General features: G+C 44.4%; 1 protein-coding gene across 1 annotated transcript in view; it reads right to left on the reverse strand.

The window, feature by feature from the left end:
• RANBP10 (RAN binding protein 10) overlaps positions 1 to 25,738 on the reverse strand; it is a gene marked incomplete at its 5' end in the record, with an annotated part of 58,973 nt that overhangs the window by 17,201 nt on the left and 16,034 nt on the right. The window contains 2 exons of the mRNA XM_080937084.1: positions 1,479 to 1,646; positions 20,532 to 20,584. Of these exons, the coding sequence (XP_080793210.1) occupies positions 1,479 to 1,646; positions 20,532 to 20,584 (221 nt within the window). The remainder of the gene's footprint in view (positions 1 to 1,478; positions 1,647 to 20,531; positions 20,585 to 25,738) is intronic.

Genomic DNA, 25,738 nt, shown 5'->3' on the forward strand with positions numbered 1-25,738 from the left:
GACACATATATACACGGCATGTGTGGAAGTCATAGGACAATACTGGGGTATTTGCACAGACCAGCTGCTGGCCTTCAACTCATACAAACCATCTTGCCTCTGCTCCTGAATGATGGCATTTCAGGCATTTACCAATCTGACATGTTTTCTCTCTCTTCCCTAATCCCTGTTTTGTTTTTATAGTGCTGATAGTGTAGACTGGCCTCAAAATCATATAGCCAAGGATGGCCTTCAACTTCTACTCTACCTGCCTCCACCTTTGTAGTGCTGGGATTCCAGGCATTTACCACCACATCCAGCTCAAGTTCTTTTTTTTTTTTAAGATTTATTTATTTATTATATATATGAGTACACTGTAGCTATCTTCAGACACACCGGAAGAGGACATCAGATCTCATTACAGATGGTTGTGAGCCACCATGTGGTTGGTGGGAATTGAACTCAGGACCTCTGGAAGAGCAGAGTGCTCTTAACCGCTGAGCCATCAATGTATGCATAGCACAACTCCATTCAAGGAGCCCATCACACCCCCAACTTTCCCACTGCTAAACCCCTTCACTCTCTTTAACACTGTACCAGTCCAGCTCTTGCCTCACCTTTCTCTTCTCACAAGTGCACCCATCCCTCTATCCTGCTGGACCTCTGTTCTCATTCCCCACACCCATCACAACAGAGTTAACCTCAGGACACTTGCCTTTTCTCCTGGTCCTTTTCCAGTGCATCCTTCCACTTCTCTCTGGAGTTGTATTTGTAACTCTGTTAACACTGTTGCATGTTAACCATGAACAGGCCAGAGATCTGTCTCTATCTGACTCCTTCCTGTTTCTGTCTAACTGCCCTCACTGCTAACTCTAGTATCCCAACTATCAGAAGAACTGGCCAAAGTCTTGGGCCAGGTTATAGGCATCCAAACCCTAACCACTGATTACTACAGTCAGGACCCTCAAACTTCTCCATCAAGTACAACAGACAAGTCAGGATTGGGTTGGAGAAATGGCTCAAGTGGTTAAGAGCACTGACTGCTCTTCCAGAGGTCCTGAGTTCATTTCCCAGCAACCACATGGTAGCTCACAACCAACCATCTGTAATGGGATATGACTCCCTCTTCTGGTTTGTCTGAAGACAGAGACAGTGTACTCATCACATATATAAATAAATAAAATATAAGGAAAAAAAAAAAAAAGACAAGTCAGGATCATGACCAGAATATTCCTGCACCCTCAGTAACCACCCTGGACTTACACAACAAATGCTGCTGAAGGAATAATAGGCATTACCTGTTGCCTTCCATTCACCAGAGAAGGTCCCAATGGCTAGGAATGCCTGCAGTTTCCCAGACAGAGCTGTGCAGGCGCTCCATGATACTACTTTGACTTCAAGGCCTGCCCTTGAGCTTCTTTCTCAGCAACCAAAGTGGCTCCCCAGGCCAGACCCTTCAAGGTCTCCTATGCACCTACCAAGGCCTCCTATGCACCTACCAAGGCTGTGGCCATTCTTGGTGTAGAAGCAGGTGCCATTGATGAGGTTGACACAACAGCCAATCACATCCCCTGTGGTGAATGTGGGACCATAAGGCTGGCCTGTCCCGGAGGAGCAGAAGGAATGCCCATCATCGCCATGGTAACCATAGGAATGTTTGTCCCAACCTGTGGGGAAGAGAACAGCAATAGCTGAAAATAAGTACTTGATGGAAGGCTCTGAAGGTCTCAGTTATACTTCCCAGACTCTCTGCCCATCTTAGCCAGCACTCCGGAGTGTGGTCCTTCACAGAGCTGCCTACAGACCTGGTCTTTCGAGTTACATATATATTTTGATATTGAATCCACCAAATCACCACCTCTGAGGAGCTGAGGAAGGGCTGAAAGGGAATCATTGGAAGACATGCAAAAGGGGAAGCCTCAGGAAGAAGTAAGCTAGAATTTAGGAGACCTATACCTGTGGGTTGTTACAATGTTTTCGTTTTTCAGACTCATTATGGAGGCTGGTCTTGAACTTCTGATCCTCCTTCCTGCCTTTTCCAAGTGCTAAGATTGCACCTTGCCCAGTGGTTAAAATATGTGTATATGTTTTAACTGGGGAATACCATATTCTTCTCTTTTTGATGGCACTAGAGATCAAACCAAAGGTCTTAGGAATGCTAAGCAGGCATTCCACAATTCAGCTGTACTAATTCTTTTTTTATATTTTAAGTCAAAGTCTAAACTGCCTAGACTGGTTTCAACCTCTTGAATAAGAGATTTATAGGTGTGTTCTATCACACCTGGCAAAAAAAAATCCTTCCTTTGTACTCGTTTCTTTTTATAAGATGGAGATTCAATGCAGGGTCATTGTGCTAAGCATAATTTACTACTACGACAGACTCCCAGCTCCTCTTCCATTTTAACAGTACAATTCAAATTAACAAATGGACACACACACACTCTCTCTCTCTCTCTCTCTCTTTCTCTTCTCTCCTCCCCTTCCCTCCCCTTCTCTTCTCTCTCTGTCTCTCTGTCTCTGTCTGTCTCTGTCTCTCTGTCTCTGTCTCTCCTCTCTCTCTCTCTCTCTCTCTCTCTCTCTCTCTCTCTCTCTCTCTCTCGGATATTGCCAAGTATAGTGGTACATGCCTTTTTTTCCAGCGGACAGCTGGGTGGAGCTCTGTGAATTCTAAGCCAGCCTGGTCTAAAGAGTTCTAGGAAAGCCATGGCTGGCTACACAGTGAAATACTGTCTCAAACAACAACAAAATCAGGACACTTGAAAAGATGACTCAGTGGTTGAGAGCTCTTACTGCTCTTCCCAGAGGACCCAGGTTTGGTTCCCAGAACTCACAAAGCAGCTCACAATTGCTAACTCAAGTTCCAGCACACTGATTTCCTCTCCTATTCGAGCACTGCACACACATGATACACATAAACATATAGGCAAATATTCATATACATAAAATAAAAATAAATAAAATATTTAGAAAACCCAGAATATCACGCTTTTCTTTAGGAATAGCAGGGTCAACAACAGAATGGTATATAGCTAGCATAAGACCTTCCTTTCTGGAAAGGACAAGGTGCTGTCCCCTTTGCTACTGAATAATAAAAGCCTACTCCAAGGAGTTTGCAAAGAGGGATATGGTATAGAGAAGACAAAACATGTAAGTAAACAAATAAGCAAGATATACCTGGGAGAGATCAGAAACATAGCTTAGCAATTAAGAGCACTGGCTGCTCTTCCAAGGGTCTGAGTTCAATTTCCAGCACATGGCAGCTCCCAACCATCCGTGTAACTAGTTCTAGGAGATCCAATGCCCCCTTCGTGGCCTCCAGGGGTAATGCGTGCAAGTGGTGCACAGGCACCATATATTCAGGCAAACACTAAGACACTTTTGAGCTGAGTTCTACTTGCCAAGAGGATCAGAGGGACAGACATTTGGGTAAAGAGAATATAATCAGCACATGGGAGAAACAACTTTCCCCAGGTAGCTATAAGGATAGCAGCTCTCAAAGTTCCTTTCAGCCACTTTCCAACCTTTTAGAAAAAGTCAGTTTAATAAGCAGAGAACAGAAGCAAGAGATACAAAGAGCCCTGAGGAGCAAATGGGTACTTGAGACCTGGCCTCTGCCTTCCCAGAGGTCAGTAGACCCTGTCTCTTCCTTAATGAAATCAAAGTTTTCTGACTAAAGTCACCATATTCAAGCATCCTTCTGTTCATAGTACTGAGTTATAGTGTCTTCGTAGTACACATGAGGCTCCATATATAGAGACTGACAATGAAGTTACTTTTGCACTTTGGAAAGAGACTACAGCCAGGTGGTAGATATGACTTTGCTCTAGCAAACAGCTTCATTCCTGTGTTTCTCTATTCCTCACCAATAAACAAAGCAGAGGATATGATATCTCTAGAAATTTGAGAGTCATCTATGGTGCTTAGTACCCCTTTCCTATTTGGGAGACCAATATGCATGCCTGAGTAAGCCCCTCCTACCCAGCACTCTTTCCTTAAGAATGATGCACTCTTCCTGACTTGTGCCCTAATGCTAACAGCATGCACGCTCCTCTTTCTCTGAGTGAGTCTGGCATAAAGTTCAGTATGTGTCTGCTAATGAGATTTGGCATTCCCACTACAAGACCACAGACATGCAGCAGGACACAAGGGTCATGAGAGGACAGGTCTGGGTCAGGCTCTGCAAGGAATCACACCCAGGTAGCTCTGGTTCAGAAAGATGGCTGGGCTGTATAAATGGAGACAACACTCTGACAGGATTCCTCCTTCTCTAAAGAAATTAGGTATTGCTACTCTCAAAGAGAAGTGGTCGCATTGGCACCCTATTAGAAAAACCAAATGGCAGGGTGCCCCACCACAATCAAGTACCTACCAGATGTCAGTAACACAAAAGAAAGGCAAGCTACATTCAGCCCAGGAGGCTCCATGTGTCCAGTTTAGGAACCCCAGTACCACCCACTTCCCCTGACTCATCATCAGAATAGGAAGACCCAACACTTAACCAACACAGCCAACAAGGTGGGCTGAGGAAATGGATCATTGTCTTGGCATCCCCACATACCAAACAGAGTGAGAGACTCTTTGTGGGGAGTGCCAGGACTCCAGTATAGTGGCTCTTGGAGCCCACCCGTGCCCCTCCCTTTCACCAGTACACATCAAGGGCTTCAGTCCCAAAGTAACAAGACAAGAAATGGAAAAGACTACCACCAAACCACATCATCAATATACTAGGTCAAAACCCTGGCCAGGGGCCTAAGCTATGGCTGCCTAATAGGTCCTAGCACAATGCTTCCCATACAAAGGGGCCAGCCCATGCCTTACCCACAAAGCTAGGCTGAGCCTGGGTCTTCAAACCAGTATTTTCCCACATTCCACTCAACAGTGGACTTTGGATCAGAGAACTTGATTTTGTTTTATTTCAGTTGAGGTCTCACTATATTACACTGGGTGATCTCAAACTCACAGGTTCAAATGATCTTACTGACTCAGTGTTTGAGTCTGAATCCCAACTTTTCATTCAGTTCCTGAGTTCTTTCAGCTGACTTTCTTTCAGGGATGGCATGATTTAATGAGACTGTGCATGATAAGCCAAAGGAAGTATTTCTAGTAAGGTTCTTTTCTCTCTCAACCTTAGACACCAGCTTACAGACACATGGGTGTGTCTAGTTCCTTTTTGCCCTACCACAGCAAGCAGGGTCAACACCCAACCTCTCTTAACACACAGTTTGAAGGGTCCAGTAGAGAAGACCCAGGTCCACTCTGTTTCAGCTGTCTGCAGCACTCAGAGCATATGCGGCACTCAAGGACCATGTGCAGTGGCTCAGGGCCAGGTGTGGAAAGGAAAAGTGCTGGCTTAGGGGTTTTCTAAGCCTCTGAGGTCCTGAGGCTACCATGAAGAGAGAGCTAAGCACTGTGTGGGACATCATTAGTAAGGCTGAAAGATCATGTGGAGACTGCCTCTCCTGGGGATCCATCCCATATGCAGCTACCTAACCCAAGCACTATTGCTGATGCCAAGAAGTGCTTGCTGACAGAAGCCAGATATGGATGTCTCCTCAGAGGCTCTCCCAGAGTCATACACATACAGTTGAGGATAATTGCAGCTAACCATCAAACTGAATACAGAGTCCCCAAAGAAGGAGCTAGAGAAAGGACTGAAAGAGCTGAAAGGGTTTGCAACTCCATGGGAAGAACAACATTATAAATCAAACCATCCAGAACTCCTAGGGACACCAACCAATGAGCACACATGGAGAGACCCATGGCTCCAGGTGCATATGCAGCAGAGAATAACATTGTCTGGCATCAATGAGAGAAGAGGCCTTTGGTCCAGTGAAGGTGTATTTTCCCAATGTAGGGGAATGCCAAGGTGCTGAAGTGAAGAGAGTGGTTGGGAGAGGGAGCACCTTCAAGGAAACAAGTGGAAGAGGAGGGGGGATGTGAGTAGGGGAAAAGGGATAACTGTTGCAGTAAATACAGAGAACACCCCCCCCACACACACACAAATAGCAAGGCTGGCCCACAGGGTAGTTGCCAACTCAAGGAATTCTATTCAGAAATTTGGCAAACACGTTTCCCCTTTAATCCCAATTAACTTTAAAAGACTGGCAGGACCACAGTGTGCAACAGATCAGCCATGGATAACAGGAAAGCAGGAGAGGGTTTTGAGTGTATTTGCATTGGGTAGATACTATAAGGTAACAGTGCACACTCCCTAACAGCACTGTGCAGCCACACCACCCCCATGGTCATCAACCTTACTTTTGGAAATCTTGGGCTATGATAATCCTAAAACCTCTGGCAGCTGCAAACAGAAAACAGTGACCCAGGAGCAGAGTTTTTCTGGTGGCTTTGCATAGAAACTATGTTAAAGAAGGAAAGATAAACAAAACAAATAAAAAACTTTGTAAATAGCTAATGACACTGGGTATGGTGTGCCTTCCTATAGGGTCCTGGACCTTCTACTGATACAGGACCTAGGTTTGAAGCCATGAGTAGGGCAAGGGAGAATATAGTCAGCACTTGTGTAGTAAAAGCTCAGCAAAGGTAAGAGGACTGGCTGCTCTTCCAGAGGACCCAGTTCAATTCCCAGCACCCAATGGAAGCTCGTAACCATCTGTAACTCCAGTTCTGATACATTCTTCTGGCCTCCAAAGATACTGCACATGCATGGTGCACAGACATTCATACAGGCAAAGCACCTATCCACATATAAATATAAGAAGAAAAAAAAGAGAGAGAAAGAGACAGAGGGATAGACAATCTTGTGTCACCATCCCTGGTGGTAGGAGAGACCTAGGAATGACCAAGAGGGTCTAACTGAGTCTGGCTAGGTCTAGGCTCAAGTAGCATCTGTCTCATATAGCTGAGTTATTTTTCTGCACCCCAGATCCCCTAGGAAAAGCTGGGTCTGTTAGACACTGAGCCATGTTAAGGAAAGGGATGGCATTGTTCTGCACAATGGGGTGTGCAGCATCCACTCCCAGGATTACTGCATCTCTAGGGCAGAGTCTTGATTCTGCTCATTTCCCACAGAGCTCCTTTCAGATCTCTGGGGAGGGCTAAGTGGATTGGCGATGGGTAAAGTAGAGAGCAGCCTGACCTTGCATGCATCACCAAATCCTAAGCTATAAGGAAAGATGATGAAAATGCTTCCCAAAAGGTGGCCTGGATACAGTGCTGCTGAGTCCCCACTATTTTCTGACACAGACTTCTACACATAGCACTGGTTGTGAGGGTTGGAGCAGCAAGGGATCCCCACTCTGTTCTAGACTGATGTGGCCACAGTCTTCTCAGAACACACTGGAGAATCCCTCATCAAGACTAACAGACACAAGTTTTAGGACTAACAATAAGACAGTTTCCCTCAAAGGACTCAACTTACCCGAAAAAACAAACAAACAAACAAAAAACCCCACAGGTTTTTACTTTGTTTTGTTTTTGAGTCTTGCTGTGTTACCAAGCCTGATGTTGAACTCCTGGCCTCAAGTGATCCTCTGCCTTGGCCTAAGTAGCGGAACCTACAAGTGTACATGGTGACCAGCTTGAAAAATACACTTGTGACAGTTTCTCGCTCTGTAGCACAAGTCAAGAACTCAAAGCGATAACTCTTGCTTCAGTTTCTCAAGGGATGGAGTTATAAGTATAAAATAACACGCTGAAAAACAGCCAAAGTCCAGTATGTTTACAGAGAACAGGAGCTGATATTTCAAAGAACAGAATCCTGCCAAAATAAACTCCAATGTCATGTGATAAGAGGTCTAGCCAGACGGTGGTGGTATATACCCCTTTAATCCCAGAATTTGGGAGGCAGGGGCAGGTGAATCTTTTTGAGTTCAAAACCATCCTGGTCTACAGAGTTCCAGGATAGCTAGGGCAACAGAAAAACCCTGTTTAACAAAAACAAACAAACCCCAAAACAAAAAACCCACACAAACAAGCAAACAAACAAAAAAATTTTTTTTTCAGGGGCTGGAGAAATGGCTCAACAGTTTAGAGGACCTGAGTTCAATTCCCAGCAACCACATGGTGGCTCATGACCATCTGTAATGGGATCTGATGCCCTCTTCTGGTGTGTCTGAAGACAGCAACAGTGTACTCATAACATAAAGGAATAAATCTTTAAATAAAAGTTATTTTTCAGGTCTAATCTAGCAGCCTAGAAAAGGGATGCCAAGTAGTACTGCCAATATGCTGACACATGTCTCCTGTGGGTGACAACATGCTAACACGTGTCTCCTGTGGGTGAAGGCAGTAGTCCTTGGAAAAGTTCACCTGAATAGCCACGGGGCTAAGGGCACTGCTAGATTTGAGCATAGGAAAATGAGAGGTGGAGGCTCTCACACTAACCAAGCTCCTCCCATCACACCATCACATGAACCATCAGGATTTCTGACTAATTCTCCACTTCTGGTTTCAGCTGCTAAACCACCTGCATTCTGAATTGCCCTGTAGCACCTACTGCCAGAACCCCAGGTTCCTAGGGCCCATCACTCCTATTCAGGTGTCTTCCAAGGACATCTCAAATAGAGGATGGACAGAAAAAAAAAGGCAACAATGGGTCGGGCCGCACCAGGCTCTTTAGCTCCAATCACTCTTCTCACAGCCCTAGCCCTGGGCAGCTCTGTTCAGTGGCTTCAGACAATTTCCTAACTGATCCCTTTTACAGTCATGGTTTACCTGAAGTACCCTATGGGACTGAACTCTCCAGCAGTCTCTAGGAAACTTAGTCTTAGGAGGTATGTACAGGACTACAATACTAACAGGGGAAGGAAGTATGCTCCCAGTTTTATGCACAAGGATTCTGCTGTAGAGAGAAAGAACAGCACCCCATATCTTACAGAAGGCTTGAGCACTACAGGGCACACCCTCATGAAGCACCAGCTCCTGAGAGGAAAGATGTTCCAGAAAGATGGTGGCTGAACAAAGAGCCTGGTGTGGGTGCTTATCAGGCAACAGGGTCCTAGCTTACAAGAAGTAGGAGAGAATAATTCCTGTTTGGCAGCTGTACACAAGCAGCATTTCCAGACAGTCAGAAACCCACCTACATGTCAGCGATATCTAAAACATCTGCTATATCACCACCTGCTACCAGTATTTACTTCAGATACTTTCCAGTGCTCCAGCTGCACTCTTAGGAAGGTAGAAGAAGGAACTGAACACCCTGTTACTTATTCACCCTCTCACATGAACCTGGCACCAACCCCTGAACTCTCTGCTCTGTGGTTCCTCTCCTACACCTGTGCAGATGTGACAGATGAGCTATGTGCAGAATGTGGCCCAGCTGGTAGAGGCAGCTTTCCTGCTGGGGCTATCCTGTTGATATCCAAGCAATGGGGCTTGGTAAGGTGCACTCCAGGAGGAAAGGTGCTCAGTTACTTTCCACATACTGTGGAGACAAAGCAGACTGTTTCACCCTGTGTCCTCCTCCATCTCAGTCCCTAGCACAGGCTTGGGTAATAGCTTGCTCTGGGAGATACACTCACAACCCTAACTCGATCCTTCCAGACATGCCTTTCCAACAATTAAGGAAAGGTCTTAGTGGGCCTGAATTCTTCTTTGAAGGGTTGTAGCAATCAAGGTAATATGTGCAACACCATGAGAACAGCCGCCTTACTATAGGAACTTTAGCTCTGTTGCAGATGGTCCTTCTTTAGACACACCATGAGTTTCTCAGGCTCCATCTGAGGCATGGGGCACAGAAGCAAGATCTAAACCCCCAACCTCTCAAAGCACCCAAACATTGAAGAAGCCCAAACCCCTGGTCTCCATCCACCATCCCGCCGCTTTCATCCAGCCTCCTCAATCAAGGAAGCCCGGACCCTGCTCTTTCCTGCCAGTTCTCCAAACGGGTGGGGCAGCAGGCAGCTACATTCACCTACCAGTAGATCATCTACTCTTGCCTGTGAGTCACTTAGTCCAGGGTTCCAACATTCTTATTTGGAGCCACACCTGCTTATTGGTTTCACATTTAAGGGGCCAAAGAACACCTTACAAAAGATAAACAACAACAACAAAAAAACTTCCGCAGAAACTTCTGACAGTGCAAACTAAGACACTTCCATATGCTTTCAAGAACTTGAGCAGCACAGCCTCATGGGGGAGGTATGCCTGTCATCATATGCACCAGTTAAGTACCCACAGTGCCATCCCTCTGCCCCAACAGCCTGGAAGACAAAGATGCTGCATTAAGCCAATAACCTACAAGAACACATTAGAAGCAACAGCATTCGGACCATGTGCTCAGCCACCTTCCAGAACGCTACCCCTGCTCACAGTCTATGTTCAAATAGAGAAAACAAGCACTCAAGAGGCAAGTGCAGTCTGTCTGTCTGTCTGTCTCTCTCTCTCTCTCTCTCTCTCTGTGTGTGTGTCTGTCTCTCTGTCTTTCTCTGTCCCTTTCTCTGTCTGTCTGTCTCTCTCTCTCTCTCTCTCTCTCTCTCTCTCTCTCTCTCTCTCTCTGAGACAGGATTTCTTTATTATGTAGTCCTGGCTGTCCTGGAACTCACTGTGCAGAACAGGTAGCCTTGGGCTCACAGAGATCCACCTGCCTCTGTCTCCTGAATGCTGAGATTAAACATGCCCCCATCATGCCCAGCTTCAAATAGTGCCGTTTCAATAAAAACTAACTTCAATCTATATGCAGACAAAATTCACAGAACTTTAAATGCCCAGGTGCTCCCTTTTTCATATAGAAAAAAATGTACCTTTTCCAACAACAATAACTATACTTATGTACCCCCTCCCTTTTTGTGTGTCATGTGGAACTCTTAGTATTTTCTACAAATAAACTCATCCATCAGGATGTGGTAGTACACATCCCAGCATTTGGGATGCTAAGGCAGGAAGATTCTGAGCCTTAGGACACCCTGGGATACATTGTGAGATCCTATCTTAAACCCTCCCTGCAAAAGAATATTTACTTCTTATAACCACCACCCCAGATATTTATATGCTAATGTATTTGTTCCATTTTACAGGTAGAGAAACTAAAGAACCAAGAAACTAAACAACCAATTAAGTAATGGTTCTAGGTAACAAAGCTGCAAGAATGCAAATGCAGTCAATGTGGCTCCCCAGCCATGGCCTCAGCAACCGAGCCATACAGTTTCACAAGATCTTCCAGGTTGGCAAGAAAATCTTGATGTCTCAGCAGGTAAAGGTGCTTGCTGCCAAACCTTTATCTTGAGTTGGTTCCTCAGACTCAAAGAGTAGAACAGAACTGAGCACTGCAAGTTATCCTATGACCTCCACATACACAAACCTGTATGGGAAGCCACACACAGGCACAAACACAGTTAACTGCCTTCTGCATGATCAATTGTGAGCCGGCTTTTGATTCAATGACACCGAACCCTGTAAGTATGAGATGGAAGAGCCCACTGCCATCAGTGCCCCAGGCTAAGGGCACTGGGGTAGGCTGAGCTTCAAACCAAGGCTCATCCAAGCTAAAGACCAGCCTCAGGCCAAGATGATCTGATGCAAAACTGGTTCCAAAACAACTGAAGTTCATTATGTTGAGGCAAAGGACAGCAAAATACAAGAATGATTTCAATCCAAAGCTATTATGCAAGGCCCTATAAACACTCTTGGTGAGTCATGATTAAAAGATGTATTCCACAGCCAGGTATTATCATAGCTGGTAGCACACACTCTTGATCCCAGTACTCTGTGTGGCAGACATAGGTGGATCTCTGAACCTAAGGCTGGTCTACAGAATGAGTTCCATGACAGCCAGGGCTACATAGTGAGACCCTGTCAATAAGATGTAGACTACGTCCTAAGGAGCTTACAACTCAATAATAAATATGATAAATGTGAATCACACAAGGAGTGATTACAAATGTCAGAGCTAAAGGGACCAAGCAAGATTACACAAGGGATCAAGAGTAAGGACATTCTCAGGGCAAAATCAACCAATGCCTGCCAGTGGCAGTGAGAGATGTGATGTCAGCAGCATGTCTGAGGTGCCCCATGGCCATGATGATGTGTAGCATGTGCAGGAGACAGAGGTATTTGAGGAAGAGGCAGAGCAAAGAATGTCCTCTCAGCAGAGGTATCAGAGGTCCAAAGCAGACAGGAACATAATGTACACAGCAGAAAGCAGAGTTCTGAGGTGAAGAAACCAGTAAGAGGGTCATGGACGCAGAAAGGACAGACTAGAGACAGCAGCAGAAGCATGGGACAAGATGAACAGTGAGCCTGCGTGTAATTCTAGGAGCACACAGGAGGGCTAGGAGTTTGGAAGTCAGCAGAGGACACCTGGTCGCTGTAAGAAAACGTCCATTTAGAGAAAGCAGGTTCACTGTCTGCCAGCCTAAAGAGCTGAGTACAGTCAGGGTGGTGAGCAGGATTCCCCTGCTGGAGGGTCCCCTGGCTGTCCTCACTGCCCTCTCGGAGTCTGGCCAAATCAACTGACCCCTCACAAGCCACAAAGGTTCTCTTAAAGCAGACCAATGCTGCTGCCAGCATTCCCTCAGGCCCTTTATTGCACATTAGAGTAAGACAGCAGATCCAAAGGGACCAGAGACATGAGTCCAGGGTAAAGAAGGAAAGAGGAGAAAAAACCTCACACCAGTTCTGCCTGGTTTCCAACACTCAAATGGATCAGGGCTATAAGAAAATGTGTCCATCCATGCCTGCAACACTCCTTCAAGGCTCAGAAGAGGCAGTATTAAGAGCCAAGGACCAACTACTTCTCAACAGCAAGCAGCAGTATAGATCAGGCTGGGCTTCCCAAGTTAACATCTTCTCTCTGACTGGTTTTGACAAGAGCTGCTTGACTCAGGCTCCCAGCCTGTTTCCAATGTCACCAAGATTTAGAACCAAAACAGCCAACTTTTTTTAAAAAATGATTTACATTTCAAATGTTATCTCCCTTCCAGCCACTGTTTTATTAATATTACAAGATGCTTTTTAAAAAATTTTACAGGGTGGTGGTGGTGGTGCACACCTTTCAGACCAGCATTCAGGAGGAAGAGGAAGATCTACAAGTTCAGGGCTAGCCTGGTCTATAGCATGAGTTCCAAGAAAACCAGAACTACACTGAAAAACCTTGTCTTCAAAAACAAAAAAGTTAAAATAATTGAGACAGTGTCTCATACAGCTCAGGCTGCCTCAAAACTCACTGAGAGCTGTGAAACCCCAGAACTTCTGATTGACCCGCTGTACCTCCCAGAGAGCTGGGATTAGAGGCATGCATAACTACATTCCATGTATGGGTTTCTGCAGGGCTGGGGGTTAAACCTGTACATCCTGGGCAAACAAGAACTCTGCCAACTAAGTTGCAGCCCCAAACTTAATGGAGGATTTTAAATGGTCAGCAACTCTCTGGAGATGCATGAGTAGCTTGCAGACCAACTGTCCACTGTCCTAAAACACCGAAGCTTGCTCAATCACCTCCCAAAGAGCTAGCCATTTCCACCTTCTTCTCTTGAATCTTGTCCAGGTCACTTCATGAAGTCCTGAGTCACTGAGACAGGTTCTAACTGGTCTCCTTGTACCTGTTGTTGTCCTTCCAACCTGGCCTGTAGTCTATGACTTAGCTCTTCTGCACCTCTAACATCAGGATCTTTATTTTACCTACAACTTTCTTCCATCTGACCTTCCTTTACCACATGTCATCTCACACTCCTGGCCTGACTCCTCATCCTTTCATTTCCAGCCTGAATGCCCCTGCCTCAGAAAGGCCTGACTAGAGTACACCTTCATCTCACCATGATCAGTCCCTTCAAAGCACTTACCAAATGTAAATTGCCCAACACAGGGTCCTTAACTACATGTTTCTCCTCTACTGGGCAAGTTACATAGGAGGGGAGACTATGTACCTCAGGGGTACACTTGGTGCCTAACATGAAGTATGTACACAGTGCATGCATCATTAGGGGCTCAGAGTTAAGACGAATGAGACACCCCCTGTAAAGCACCCAGCACAGACAGAGCCTAGAACACAAGGCCTTTAGTTATCTATAGCTCCAAGAGCAAAGTGTCTGTGAGTCAAGAAAACTTCTGTTCACTGGATGCTATATTGGAACCAGAGAAAGCTTTCCAAGCTCCTTATGGAACAGAACTGGTGATACCTTCCCTAGGAGCTTCACAGCACAAGGAGCCACAGTGGAGTTGCCAATGCAACTTCACATCCAAAGCCTGGTCTAAAGACAGACCTCCAAGAAGATGATGGGAACTGCCCTGACAAGTTTCCCTGCAACACTGGAAAAGCTAGCCCACAGGGGCTAACCTTCAAGGCCTTCTTGGCCCAGGATCAAGTGTGATCCTTTTCATTCTAGTGGCCTTTCAGGATGAAAGAGTGTTGCCTGCTACCACTTATAAATGCCAAAGCAGCAGCTTGACACTGGACCCCACCCAGCAATTCCAGGCGAGTAGCCAGGACAAGAGAGGGGAGGACACTTAATTCCTCTAACCAGCCAGAGCACTCAGTGCAGCCCTCATACCACAATTCTTATCCCTGCTGAAGGTTTTTCTGTTTGTCTAAAACAGGGTTTCACTTATGTGGCCCAAGCTAATGTAGACCAGGCCGGCTTGGAACTCAGAGCAATCTACCTATCTCTGCTGAGATAAATGCAAGAGCCATCACGCCTGACTACTTGTTTTTAACTTGAAGAACATTTTACTAAAGAGTCAATGCTGGCTGAGAACTCACAATCCTGACAGGTGTGCCAGCACACCCAGCCCTGGGTGAGTACTTGTACTTTCCTGTGACTCCCAACTGGTACCTGGATATCCATGGCTCCCCAGAAAGAAGTGACTAAGCCCCATTTTCTAGTCCTCCCTCCGTATTAAGCATAATCCATACACCCATCTCCAGGTGACCTGCAAACAAAGCACAAAAGGCCTTTATCACATGCTAAGGACAAACCCCATACTCACAAACCCAACATGTTCTGATTTCTCACCCAAACAACCCTCAAAACAAAACTACGTTGGCTAAAACTTACTGACACGCACATGGTTTGTTTTGCTTTGATGTTTCACTTAGTTTTGTTTCTTTGTGTATGGTGTACTGGAAGAAGGGATATATGTTGTATCTAGATTTCCCTACCTGGTGGGTTCTTCTTTCCTCCACCCTTCTCCACCCTTACAGAGAAAAAAGCTTATAAAGAATAGAAAGAGATGCCTGAATAAAGTCAGGGGTAAAAAAGAGGATCGAAGTTATCCTGCTGATTATAGGCATTGAGTTTCTTGGGGCAAGTTTGATCTTTGCGGTCAGGATATCTAATTTCTTCTTCTTTTTCCTTTGTGCACTACTACTTAGCAAACCACAACAAACAGCAACCAACAACCCAACCAACTGACTCTGCTTCTCAGGGCCCTAGCATTTATATACCCTCTGAAAAGGCCCCAGAATTCCATAGTCACAGAACTATCCCTGGGTTAAATTCCCACCACCACCCTCAGAAAGAAAAAATAATCTGCACACACGGTATCAAAATAAGGAGTCTCTCCCAATGACATAGCAGAAGTCTTCTTAACTAAACCAGAAATATTCACTATCTCAATATATACACATCTGAAAACCTGTCTACTTTAGGGGATGGGCAGTGTGCTGGGGACCAAAACCACAACCTCATTACTGAGCTACATCCTCAGGCCCCAGTACACTTATGACTAAATGCTGCCATTTTGTATCTTAGTGTAAGAAGTCTTTTTGTAAACCACAAGTTACCATTTCCTACAGTTCCACAAGCTGAGAATGTAGAGTTCTTACTGTCCAAGAACCCTAGCTCAATTCCTCTGGTAGAACCTTCCTCTAACAGAGTTAGGGTGGATTGATTTGACAACATTAACCCATTAGTTCCCAGCTGTTTACTGAAGGAGGAGGAGGAAGAAACTACCATTACCATGACTTGGAAGAAATACAAACCCTTCTTCCAACTGGCCAATTCTGACTATCCTCCAGGGAACCGTGCACTTCACCAGAAAACATGCTGCTGCTAGATCCACTTGGTAAAGTCATCAATATAAGACCAAACACGACTGAGAAGCAGTATTCACTACCTCTACCACTCTCTCTCCCCTCCGCCAAACATGCCTGCTCCTATTCATGGGTATTACACACCTAGCATACAATGTTCATAGAATGAATAATTCAAATACCTGTATTATACCAAACACCAATACTACCTACAATGGAGACATAAAAAGGTACTTACTCCTCAAAACAAAAAAACTTTCCCTGGCTAAATATGAAACAGAATAATCACTAAGATTAACATAAAGGGCTGGAAAGATGGCTCAGAACATCCAGGTATGTCTCCAAGCCCACAAACCTAAGTCCAATTCTAGGAACAAACATGGAAGGAGAGAACTGCTTCCTGAAAGTTCTCCCCTGACCTCCTACACAGGCCCTGACATGAGTATACCCATATATATATTTGTGTATGCAAAGTAAAGTTTTTAAAATGGAGTAACTTTTGTTTTGCTTTATTTTGTTTTGTTTTTAAAAAGACAAGCTGGGTGGTGGTGGTGCATGCCTTTAGTACCAGCACTTAGAAGGCAGAGGCAGGTGCCTTCTGTGAGTTTGAAGCCAGCCTCATCTACAGACCAGATTTTAGGACAGCCAGAGAAACATAGTAAGACCCTGTCTTAAAAACCCATGAAAAAACAACAGCAATGAAAGAGACTAAAGGTAGTAGCATGTGTCTGTGATCCAGCACTTAGAAAACAGAGGCAGGAGGACCAGGAATTCAAAGTCAACCTCAGCCACATAGCAACTTTGAGGTCAGCTTGAACTACATGAAACCCTTTCAAAAATCAGAACAAACATACATAAAAATAAATAAAATAATTTAGCATGATAATAGGGTTTTACACTTCAGTAACAAATGAGACAAAATATAACCAACCAATAAGCAAACATGAATACCCTGGCTAAGACACCATTAGTTCCACTGGGCATAAAAACACATCTATAATCCCAGCACTCAGAAAACTTAATAAACTAAGGTAGGCAGATGTCTAGTTTGAAACCAGCTTAAGATACTTTACAGGACCCTATTTCAAAACAAAACAAAAAACAGCAGTAGCAATTATAATAAATAAATAACTTGGGGAAAAAAACAGAAAAGAGATGAATGTTGGGATTCTGTAAACCCCTCCCCAGTGACCTGACACTATAAAAGGAGCTGCTTGACCCCTCCTCTCTCTCTTGCTCTTGTGCTCTTGCAGTCTTGCTCTCCCACTCCTACCCCTCCTCTTCCCTTTCCCTTCCCCCCTCTCTCCCACGTGCTCATGGCCGGCCTCTACTCCTCTACTTCTCTCTCTCTCTCTCTCTCTCTCTCTCTCTCTCTCTCTCTCTCTCTACCTCTCCCGTGGCCTGAATAAACTCTATTCTGTACTATACCATTGTGTGGCTGGTCCCTCTGGGGGAAGGGATTCCCAACATGGGCCCCTCAGAGGCATCTCCCTTGCCCCCAGGCCTCGCCACACCTCCATGGGCCATAAGCCCCCCCATTCTCTTCATCCTCCCCCTAACATTGGTGCCGTGACTCGGATCATCATCTTTTCACAACATTGGTGCCCTGTGACTTTTCCTTTCAGTGACTTTTCCTTTCATTGGTGTCCCGTCATCTTTTCCTTACAGTATGCCATTTCTGGTTTGGAAGACTTAATTTTCAGTGAAGTTAAAGTTTCTATGCTAACACATGGACTTTTTGCATACCTTATAAATGTAAAATGTCAGTACAGCATCTTGTTAGTAAGGCTTGCTAGTAATGTTTCAAACTGGCCTACCCCAAAACCTTATTATGGCATAGGCCTGCAATCCCAGGTCTCAGAGGAACAGGAAGCTCAAAGTCACTCTTAGCTATATACAGAGTTTGAGGACCCTGTCTTGGTATACATGAGATCCTGCTTTCCTGTCACCAGCACCTCCCAAAAAGGTCTGACAGCCAAATTTAAAAAAAAAAAAAAACCCTGACATCTTCACTATACATTAACACCTCTCCCTAAATAACACTAGAAGAAAAAACAAGCAGTTTGCATGAAGATCTTTCTAAGGCTGGTCAAAATAGCCTTAGGGTAGGTAGCTCAGTAGGAGAGTATTTGCCTAGTACATGCAAAGTCCTATGTTTAATACCTAGCAGAATAAATATTTTAATTTCAACTTAAAGAAACAGTCAGGCATTATGTGGCAAGCCTGCAATCCCAGCACTGAGAGGAAGGTAGAAAGACTATGAGTTCAAGAACAGCCTGAGCTACATAGAAAAACCATGTCTCAAAACAAACTCCTTCACATAAATACAAATATCCAATAAAAAAAGAAAGGTTTGTAGGTATGATGCATCCAAACAAAATGGCTTGACCGGGTCATTGATGGTGAACGAACACAGAAAGCAACAATCTGTCCATTGAGTATATATGCATACACTGATCATCTCAAAGGGATATTTGGGAGGGAGGGTGTAGTTGCCTCCAAGACAGCCTGAGAAACATAATAGAAAGATCCTGTCTCCAAAAAAAAAAAAAAAAGAAAAAAAAAAGAAAAAAAAAAAGAAAAAGAGCCCCCTCAGAGCCTATGTGGACAGAAGCACTGGCCTACAAACAACAGAAGCCCCAACAAGTGGCCAGTGGCTTGAAGATATATTATCTCTCAAACATCTCATTTAAAGATAGTAACAGAAATCTCCAAATTTGGACCCAGCCAAGGCCGTTACCACTCTCCTCTTCTCAATCACACATCCAATCCACCCAACTGAATTCCAATTCAAGGACCTCTTGGAAACCAAAAACATTTGGCAAGAAGGTTGAATCGCCATCATACTTCATCTTGCCTCCAAGGAGTTTCAGGTCTAAGCGCGCGCGCACACACACACACACACACACACACACACACACACACACACACACACACACGAGTGAGTGCAATCTCAGAAAAATTGAAAGCACACTCTTGTATCCGAACCTTCCAAATCCAGTGGTAGACTGAGCAATGACAGATTCTCCATCATTCTTGAGGATTCCTCCACTTTATCCATGTCCTATGCTAGATCTGCCCACACATTCAGCTAGCCTTGCATCCTAGGAAAGTTAGAGATGTCCATCCTTCCCAAAGAGCCCAATCCAAAATCAATGTGACTCTTCTTTCCACATATGGAGTTACAGGTAGAGTTCAGATATGGCAGGAAGAAGTACTCAAGAAGAGCCAACAGTCAGTGAAAATGAGGTCAAAAGCAAGCAGAGCTTTGGAACCCAGCTATGATCACACTTGGGAAGCAGAGACAAGAAAAAGCTCAAATTCAAGGCCAGCTTGAACTATACTGTCTCCAAAAATAGAATCTTTTTTTCAATACCAAAACAATACAAAAGTTTAAAGATCACACTGAAAGCAAGAAACAAATCTATATAAGAGAATTTAAAAATATAAAGAGATAACACCTAACTTACATTTATACAGTTGTTTCCAATCATATCAAAGCAAAAAGGCAAAAAAGAAAAACGCCAAATTCCTGACAATTAGTTGAATCCAGAGCAAGTCTAGATTGCATTTGGAATCAGTCCATTATAGACAAATTTGTGGTGAAAATTAAATTATTTGGAAAAGGCACTGAAATGTTACTCCCTCTTTTAAAAAGCCTGCTGTCTTCTGCATCAGAGACACAAGGAATACAATACATTCATTGCCTGCCTCCGTGATGCTATCAGGTAGCTTCATCATTTAAGGTGAGGGCACCTCTTCCACTTAAAACAAATACGGACTGAGCAGCATCTGTCAGCTCTTAGGATAGGTTTCTGCCTCCTCAGTTGTACCAAGCTAGGAGAGGGAATGAACAGCTGGGCAGAGAAGAACTAGAAATATGCTGGACTGTCAGAGAAGGACCAGATGCAGAACTGAGAACATTCCACTAATCTGAATCTGCTGTGTACCCACAGCTACAAATTCAGATATCTTAACCATATCTTTTATTTATTCAGAATTCACCTCAACCAGGTTCCACGTGGGAAGCCACCTGAAGACTTTGATCTTTAACATGGTGAAGTAACAAGCAAAAAGGAGCCAGGCTTGGCAGTACATGTCTCCCGGCACATGTCTGAGTCCCAGGTTGGCAATGACCAATAGGATTGAGGGTTACTGGGGCGTAGCCGCAATAGGAGTAAGTTCAGGTCACTTCATTTTAACAGTAAACAGTTCAAATTCCATGAGTGACAACCCTTTGCCAATTTATTTTTTAAAGATTTTATTTTATTTTTAATTATGTGTAATTGTGTAAGTTTGTGCACCTGAGTGCAGGGGGTCCAAGGAGGCAGTGGTGAGCACACAACATGAATGCTGGGAAGTGAACTCAAGTCCTCTAGAAAAGCAGGAAGCACTCTTAACTGGGTCTTAACCTCTACATGTAACTCCCAGGCCTTCTCTGCAGCTTCTGTCAATTAGTTTTTGAAATGTGCGATGCCCTAACGCAGTGACCATCCTTTGGAATTCCCCACCCAATGCTTTGACATCCCACAAACGAGACCCTCAGGTCTTTGTGTTGCCACTTCTGCTCTAACAGATCAGGGCAGCTGAGAGCAGAACAATGTTTTCTTCAGCAGTGACTCACCCGGCAGTCTGTTCATGTTAACGCCTTGAGCTGAGAGTCCAATTCCCATGTACCTTAAAAAAAGCAAACAGGGAAAGAATGAGAACAAAGCAGAACACTTTGTATGTCTGAAGAGGCCGTGATGGAACTCATTAAGGAGGAAGCAATGAGCACAGGCTTCTTCAATATACTAATGGCTCTCGGAGAAGCCTCAGCTTTTTATTTGACTTCTCTAGGCCCTACCTGTAGACAACCTATTCTTTCTTTCTTTTCTTTTTCTTTCTGAGTCAGGGTCTTTCCATGTAGCTCTGGATCTGTGCACTGAAAAAGTATAGCCAAGCTGTGTCTTTTCTGCTTCGTCACAAACCCTGACACAGCTTCTGCTCAGGATTCTCAACACACACACACACACACACACACACACACACACACACACACACACAGAGTCCCTCTCTGCACATTTATGACTAACTTCCTAGATCACACAAAGCAGGGAGGTAGTAAAGTCTGAACTTCTAAAACCACCCCCCCACACACACCCCAGGTATCTAAGTAAGGGATGCAAGGAAAGGTGGGGTCCTTCCTTGGCGACTTCCAAGTCTTAGTGGCACTTGGAAGAGAGAGGCAAACCAAAAAGGAAATCTCTTTTTCAGGCTAACTGTGTGGTATACAAGAAAATGGGTATACTCAAGAACTTAAAAATAAAAGAATCAAGTCATCATTTTTAAGAGTAAAAGAGAAGAAGCCAATATAATGATCTGATTTGAAGCACATACAAGTATGAACTAAACAGGCAGCTGAATACTTAAAACATCCGAAACACCATCCAAAGAAGCTAAGGTGTAACTTCATAGCTGCCAAACAATGTCATGTATTTAATGCCATTGAATTGTACACCTGCTTCCTAATAATCACAGGGCCTATACCATAGTGACCCCGCCCCTGCCTGGCATTCACATGATATTAGTCCCCTCTTTCCTTTCTCTTGTTGGATGAACCACTGGGTTTTAGAGGAGCCTTCTAATACCCAAACAGAATAGTAAACAGGAATACAAGGCTCTGACCCACCCATGTTCCTTTGAAACCAGTAATCCTCATCATGTTGCACAGGTATCAAGAAAAAACATAGACTACTAGCACAAAGCACTAATTAATTTAGCCCACATTGTTTAAAGGAGGTGGTCAGCAAAAAGAAAAGGTCTGGCATTTTATAGAGGAGCATCCATAGCTTAGAGAAAACTTGGCTTCCTTACTTTAATATCTGGGACACAGAGTTAGATCCTTTGAGGTAAAAGACATGGCCCAATACACAGCTGGAGGCTAAACGTAATGCTCAGCCCTTCCAAGAAACACATATACTGACTGCCAGCTTCTAGGACCATCAGGAGCTGTTGTGTGAGCCCGCTGGCAGAACTCCCATTAGATTAGAACCTGCACATTTCCCCAGAAAAACATCAGCCTAAATAATCAGCTTCCTGGCTTTAAGTGGTAGAGGATGCCAAGAGCTGGTCTCCATTCCCTGGATGTCTTTGCTGATCAAGCAGTAAACAACTCCATCAGCCTGCCCAGACTGCACAAGTGCAACACAGCCAGGGGTTCCCCAGCTTGGATGGCAGCCACTCACCCTGTGCTACTGTGAGGTATCTGAGCCTGAATCCTGTAACCCATGCAGTCCCACAACTGGCAAAAGAATTTCCTGAAACTAAGGTAAGAGCTTGTGTTTGGAGCCTAATCTGCTCCCTGGATGACCCTTGACTTATTCTAAGCTAGTACAAACATAGTAAATCAAGGATGCCCCAAGAAAAGTTATGATGGCCACCAGCCAAAGTTCTGGATCTGGTTCTACAATGTTCCATGGGGATGAGTGACCACTAAGACATCTATGCTCAAAACACAAGTTGCTTTTAGGTGGTTAGGGTTATAGCTCAATTGTACAGCACTTGTCTAACATGTACGAAGCCCAGCACTATTAAAAACAAAACAAGTTATTTGTTCCTACAAGAGAAGTCTCTTCTACCTTCGGTGGTATCCATCATTACATTCCTATTGGTTCTCAGGAGGAATGGCATTTCCTAAATAATAGCCCGAGAGCCTCTTCACAAACTACAACCTCAACTTCAAAATCTGATGGTATGAGTTAGGTATACAACACCCAGGGGAAGCTGACACCCATTCACATTGGGCACCATGCTACCTCTGGGTGTCGATGACACCGAAAGCAGCTCCACAGGAGTTCAACCAGCAGACCCAGCCAAGTTGGGATTCAGGGAAACCAGACTCCAACTCTTCAAACACTAGACAACACTAAGTCTTTTCCAGAGTGAGGGCATTCTGAAGCTACAAGAAGCCACAGGTTCCTGGGCTACATGTGGCACAGCATACTGACCAGGTCTAGATACCTGGACTCAAGCCCCAGGCACTGAATAAAAGAAAAGGGAGAAGCTACTGTTTCACAGATGGGTGTTGTAATGGCACATAACTGTAATTCCCCAGCAGCACTTGGTAGAAAGGCAGATAGAACAGCACAAGTTGAGCGCCAGCCTGGACTACAAAGCAAATCGCCCAGGACTACATAAACAGATCTTGTCTCAATTTTTGTTCAAAATATATGTGGGCTCCCATTTCCTAGTAGGTTTCTAGGCACCTAAAGACTATCATCCAGCCAGCCTAAAATAAGCAAGTAAGAAAGTGCCATAAGGACCCTTCGAATATACTAAAAATACTGAGCTATACACTTTTTGGCTTTGTTTTCTGTAATACTGGGTATCTAGCCCAGGCAAGGGGCTGTACTGCTGGTCTACAGAGCAAGTTCTATAATAGCCAAGGTTGCACAAAGAAAACATACTTCAAAAAAACAAACAAACAAGTAACAGCAAAAATAATAATGATGATGACAACAATGAGCCAGGTGATGATGGCACACACCTTCAATCTCAGCATTAGGTAGACACAGACAGGCGGACCAGCCTCGGACTTGTTCATCAACTGGAACACTTCATCTTAAAATGTCAATACCAGGACTAGAGAGATGGCTCCGTGGTTAAGAGCACCTGTTGCTCTTTCAGAGGACCTGGGTTCAATTCCCAGCACCCACATGGCAGCTCACAACCATCTGTAACTATTTCTAGGTGATCTGATGCTGCTTCTGACCTCCTCAGGCACACAAGACACACTTATATACACTTGATCACACACACACCCCAAAAAAGACAAAAATCAACCTTTTTTTCCCCAGAATTAAAAAAAATCTATGTGGAATCTCAAGTGGCAGCAGGTAGCCAAAATAATCTTCAAAAAGTAAAAAATGTTGGAGGACTCATTTCCTGATTTCAAACTTACTACAGTAAGGCTAGACTAATCAAAATAATATAGGACTAAAATCCAACAATAAAAATAAAAGAACAACCCAATATAAGACTAGCAAACAACAGACACCAAGACCAACAAAATAAAATGGAAATAGGGAGCCCAGAAATAAACCCTTATCTATGCAGTTAGCTGATTACAAGGGGGCCACAACCACCCAACACAAGTAATACCTTCTTCTAGAGACCCTGAGGTCTCAGTCATGCCTTCTTCCACAGAGACGAGCACAGTGCTAGGCACACAGGGCAGGCTCCTACACTCAGTCCCACCAGCAGCAAGTCAAGGCTGAACCAGAGAGCCAGAGTGCACTGATGTGATGCAAGGAGTTCCCGAGGAAGTGAAAGCTGAGCTAATGCCTGGTAAAGGACATGAGAGAAGCTAAAGGGAGTATTACTATGCAGAAGCAATGGAATGTGCAAAGGCAAAAAGACAAGAAAGCAGACACAGGATAGAGGAACTGAAAGATGTTCAGTGTGACTGAGTTGTAGGCTGGACAGACATACAAAGAACCATAGCAGGACAGGAAATGGGGGAGGGGAACACACACAGACTACATGCTAACTTAAGGAGTTTGAACTTCATGAGAAATCAATAGGAAGCCACAGAAGAGGTGTAGAAAGGCTACACCTGATCAAATAGCAGACACAGACTGAAGAAGAAAACCCAGACACTATCAAAGTCATCCTAATAAAGCAACAGAGATTAAAAAAAAAAGGAAAAAGCCAACCACTCTTTAGAACATAGTGAGTGTATGAGGTAGGGAGAGGCTTGAGAAGCCTAAGACATGTACCAGCACAAATAAATACCAAAGCAAGGCTGACTGAGACTAGGAAATTCTGAAGCCAAAGCACTCTCCAGAGGCTTCAGCTATCAACCCCCAACTGTTCTCACCCTGACAATGACCCCAGGCACAATCCCTTAACAAGAAACATACAGGACATTCTCAGATTCAAATCTCATCTCTGCTCTCAAGTTCACCATGGGTCTGTGGTCATGTCCCTCGGCCTCTTAGGGCATGCATCATCAGCCAGTGTCATGAACCCAGAGTGGCCTCAGTGCAGCAGTTCACAAGAACTAGATGAAGGAGCACCTGGGCTGTGCTCAGGGAAAGCAGATGGTAGATGACTGTGTACATGACCCACTTTGTTCTAGTAGGTCACATAGGTTCTTCCAGTAGGAGAATCTGATAAAGCTTCTCAAAGGCCTGAACTTGGGACATCTAAAAACAAATGCCTGTTTATTTTAGGATTACCAAGGAGAAAGGACATGAACATTTGCTTCCTTGTTGGTAATAGGCCAGGCTTTGCTAAGAACACTGCCAGATACAGACTGATTTAACATAGCCTGGGAGGGAGGGAGACAGCAAAAAGCCCCCCTCCCTTAACAGGTGACAGAACGGATCCAACAGCTTAGACAATACCTTATTTGTTCATGGGGTTCTCTTTTCAGGCATCAGAGATGAGAGAGAGAACCTATTTAATTTGTTCTCTTCTTCTATATGACAGCAAACCAGAGAGGAGATACCATTTAACAAAGACAGCTAGGAAGTATAGAGGGATAACAGACAAGTGTCTGGTGGTAGCTGGTCATGAGCTGGTTTCTAACTTCTCAGTTTCTGCCACTGACTACCAAAATCACAATGCAAGCTGCAGCTACAAAAGTCTCTCTGCCCCCACTGTAGCTTTTCAGTACAAGATCAAGCCAGGTAGTGACTCACCTTAGACTTGGAGAAGGGGCAGCCACACTGTAGGTAGGCAGGAAAACCCTTAGCTAATAACCACACCCATATTTTATCTACCCAGAAGCTTCTAACAGTGACTCATAGACAAAAGGGGTCCAACTGAGGCCCAGGAAAATGACTG

The sequence above is a fragment of the Micromys minutus genome, assembly GCF_963924665.1.
Source record: "Micromys minutus genome assembly, chromosome: 24".
NCBI lineage: Eukaryota > Metazoa > Chordata > Mammalia > Rodentia > Muridae > Micromys > Micromys minutus.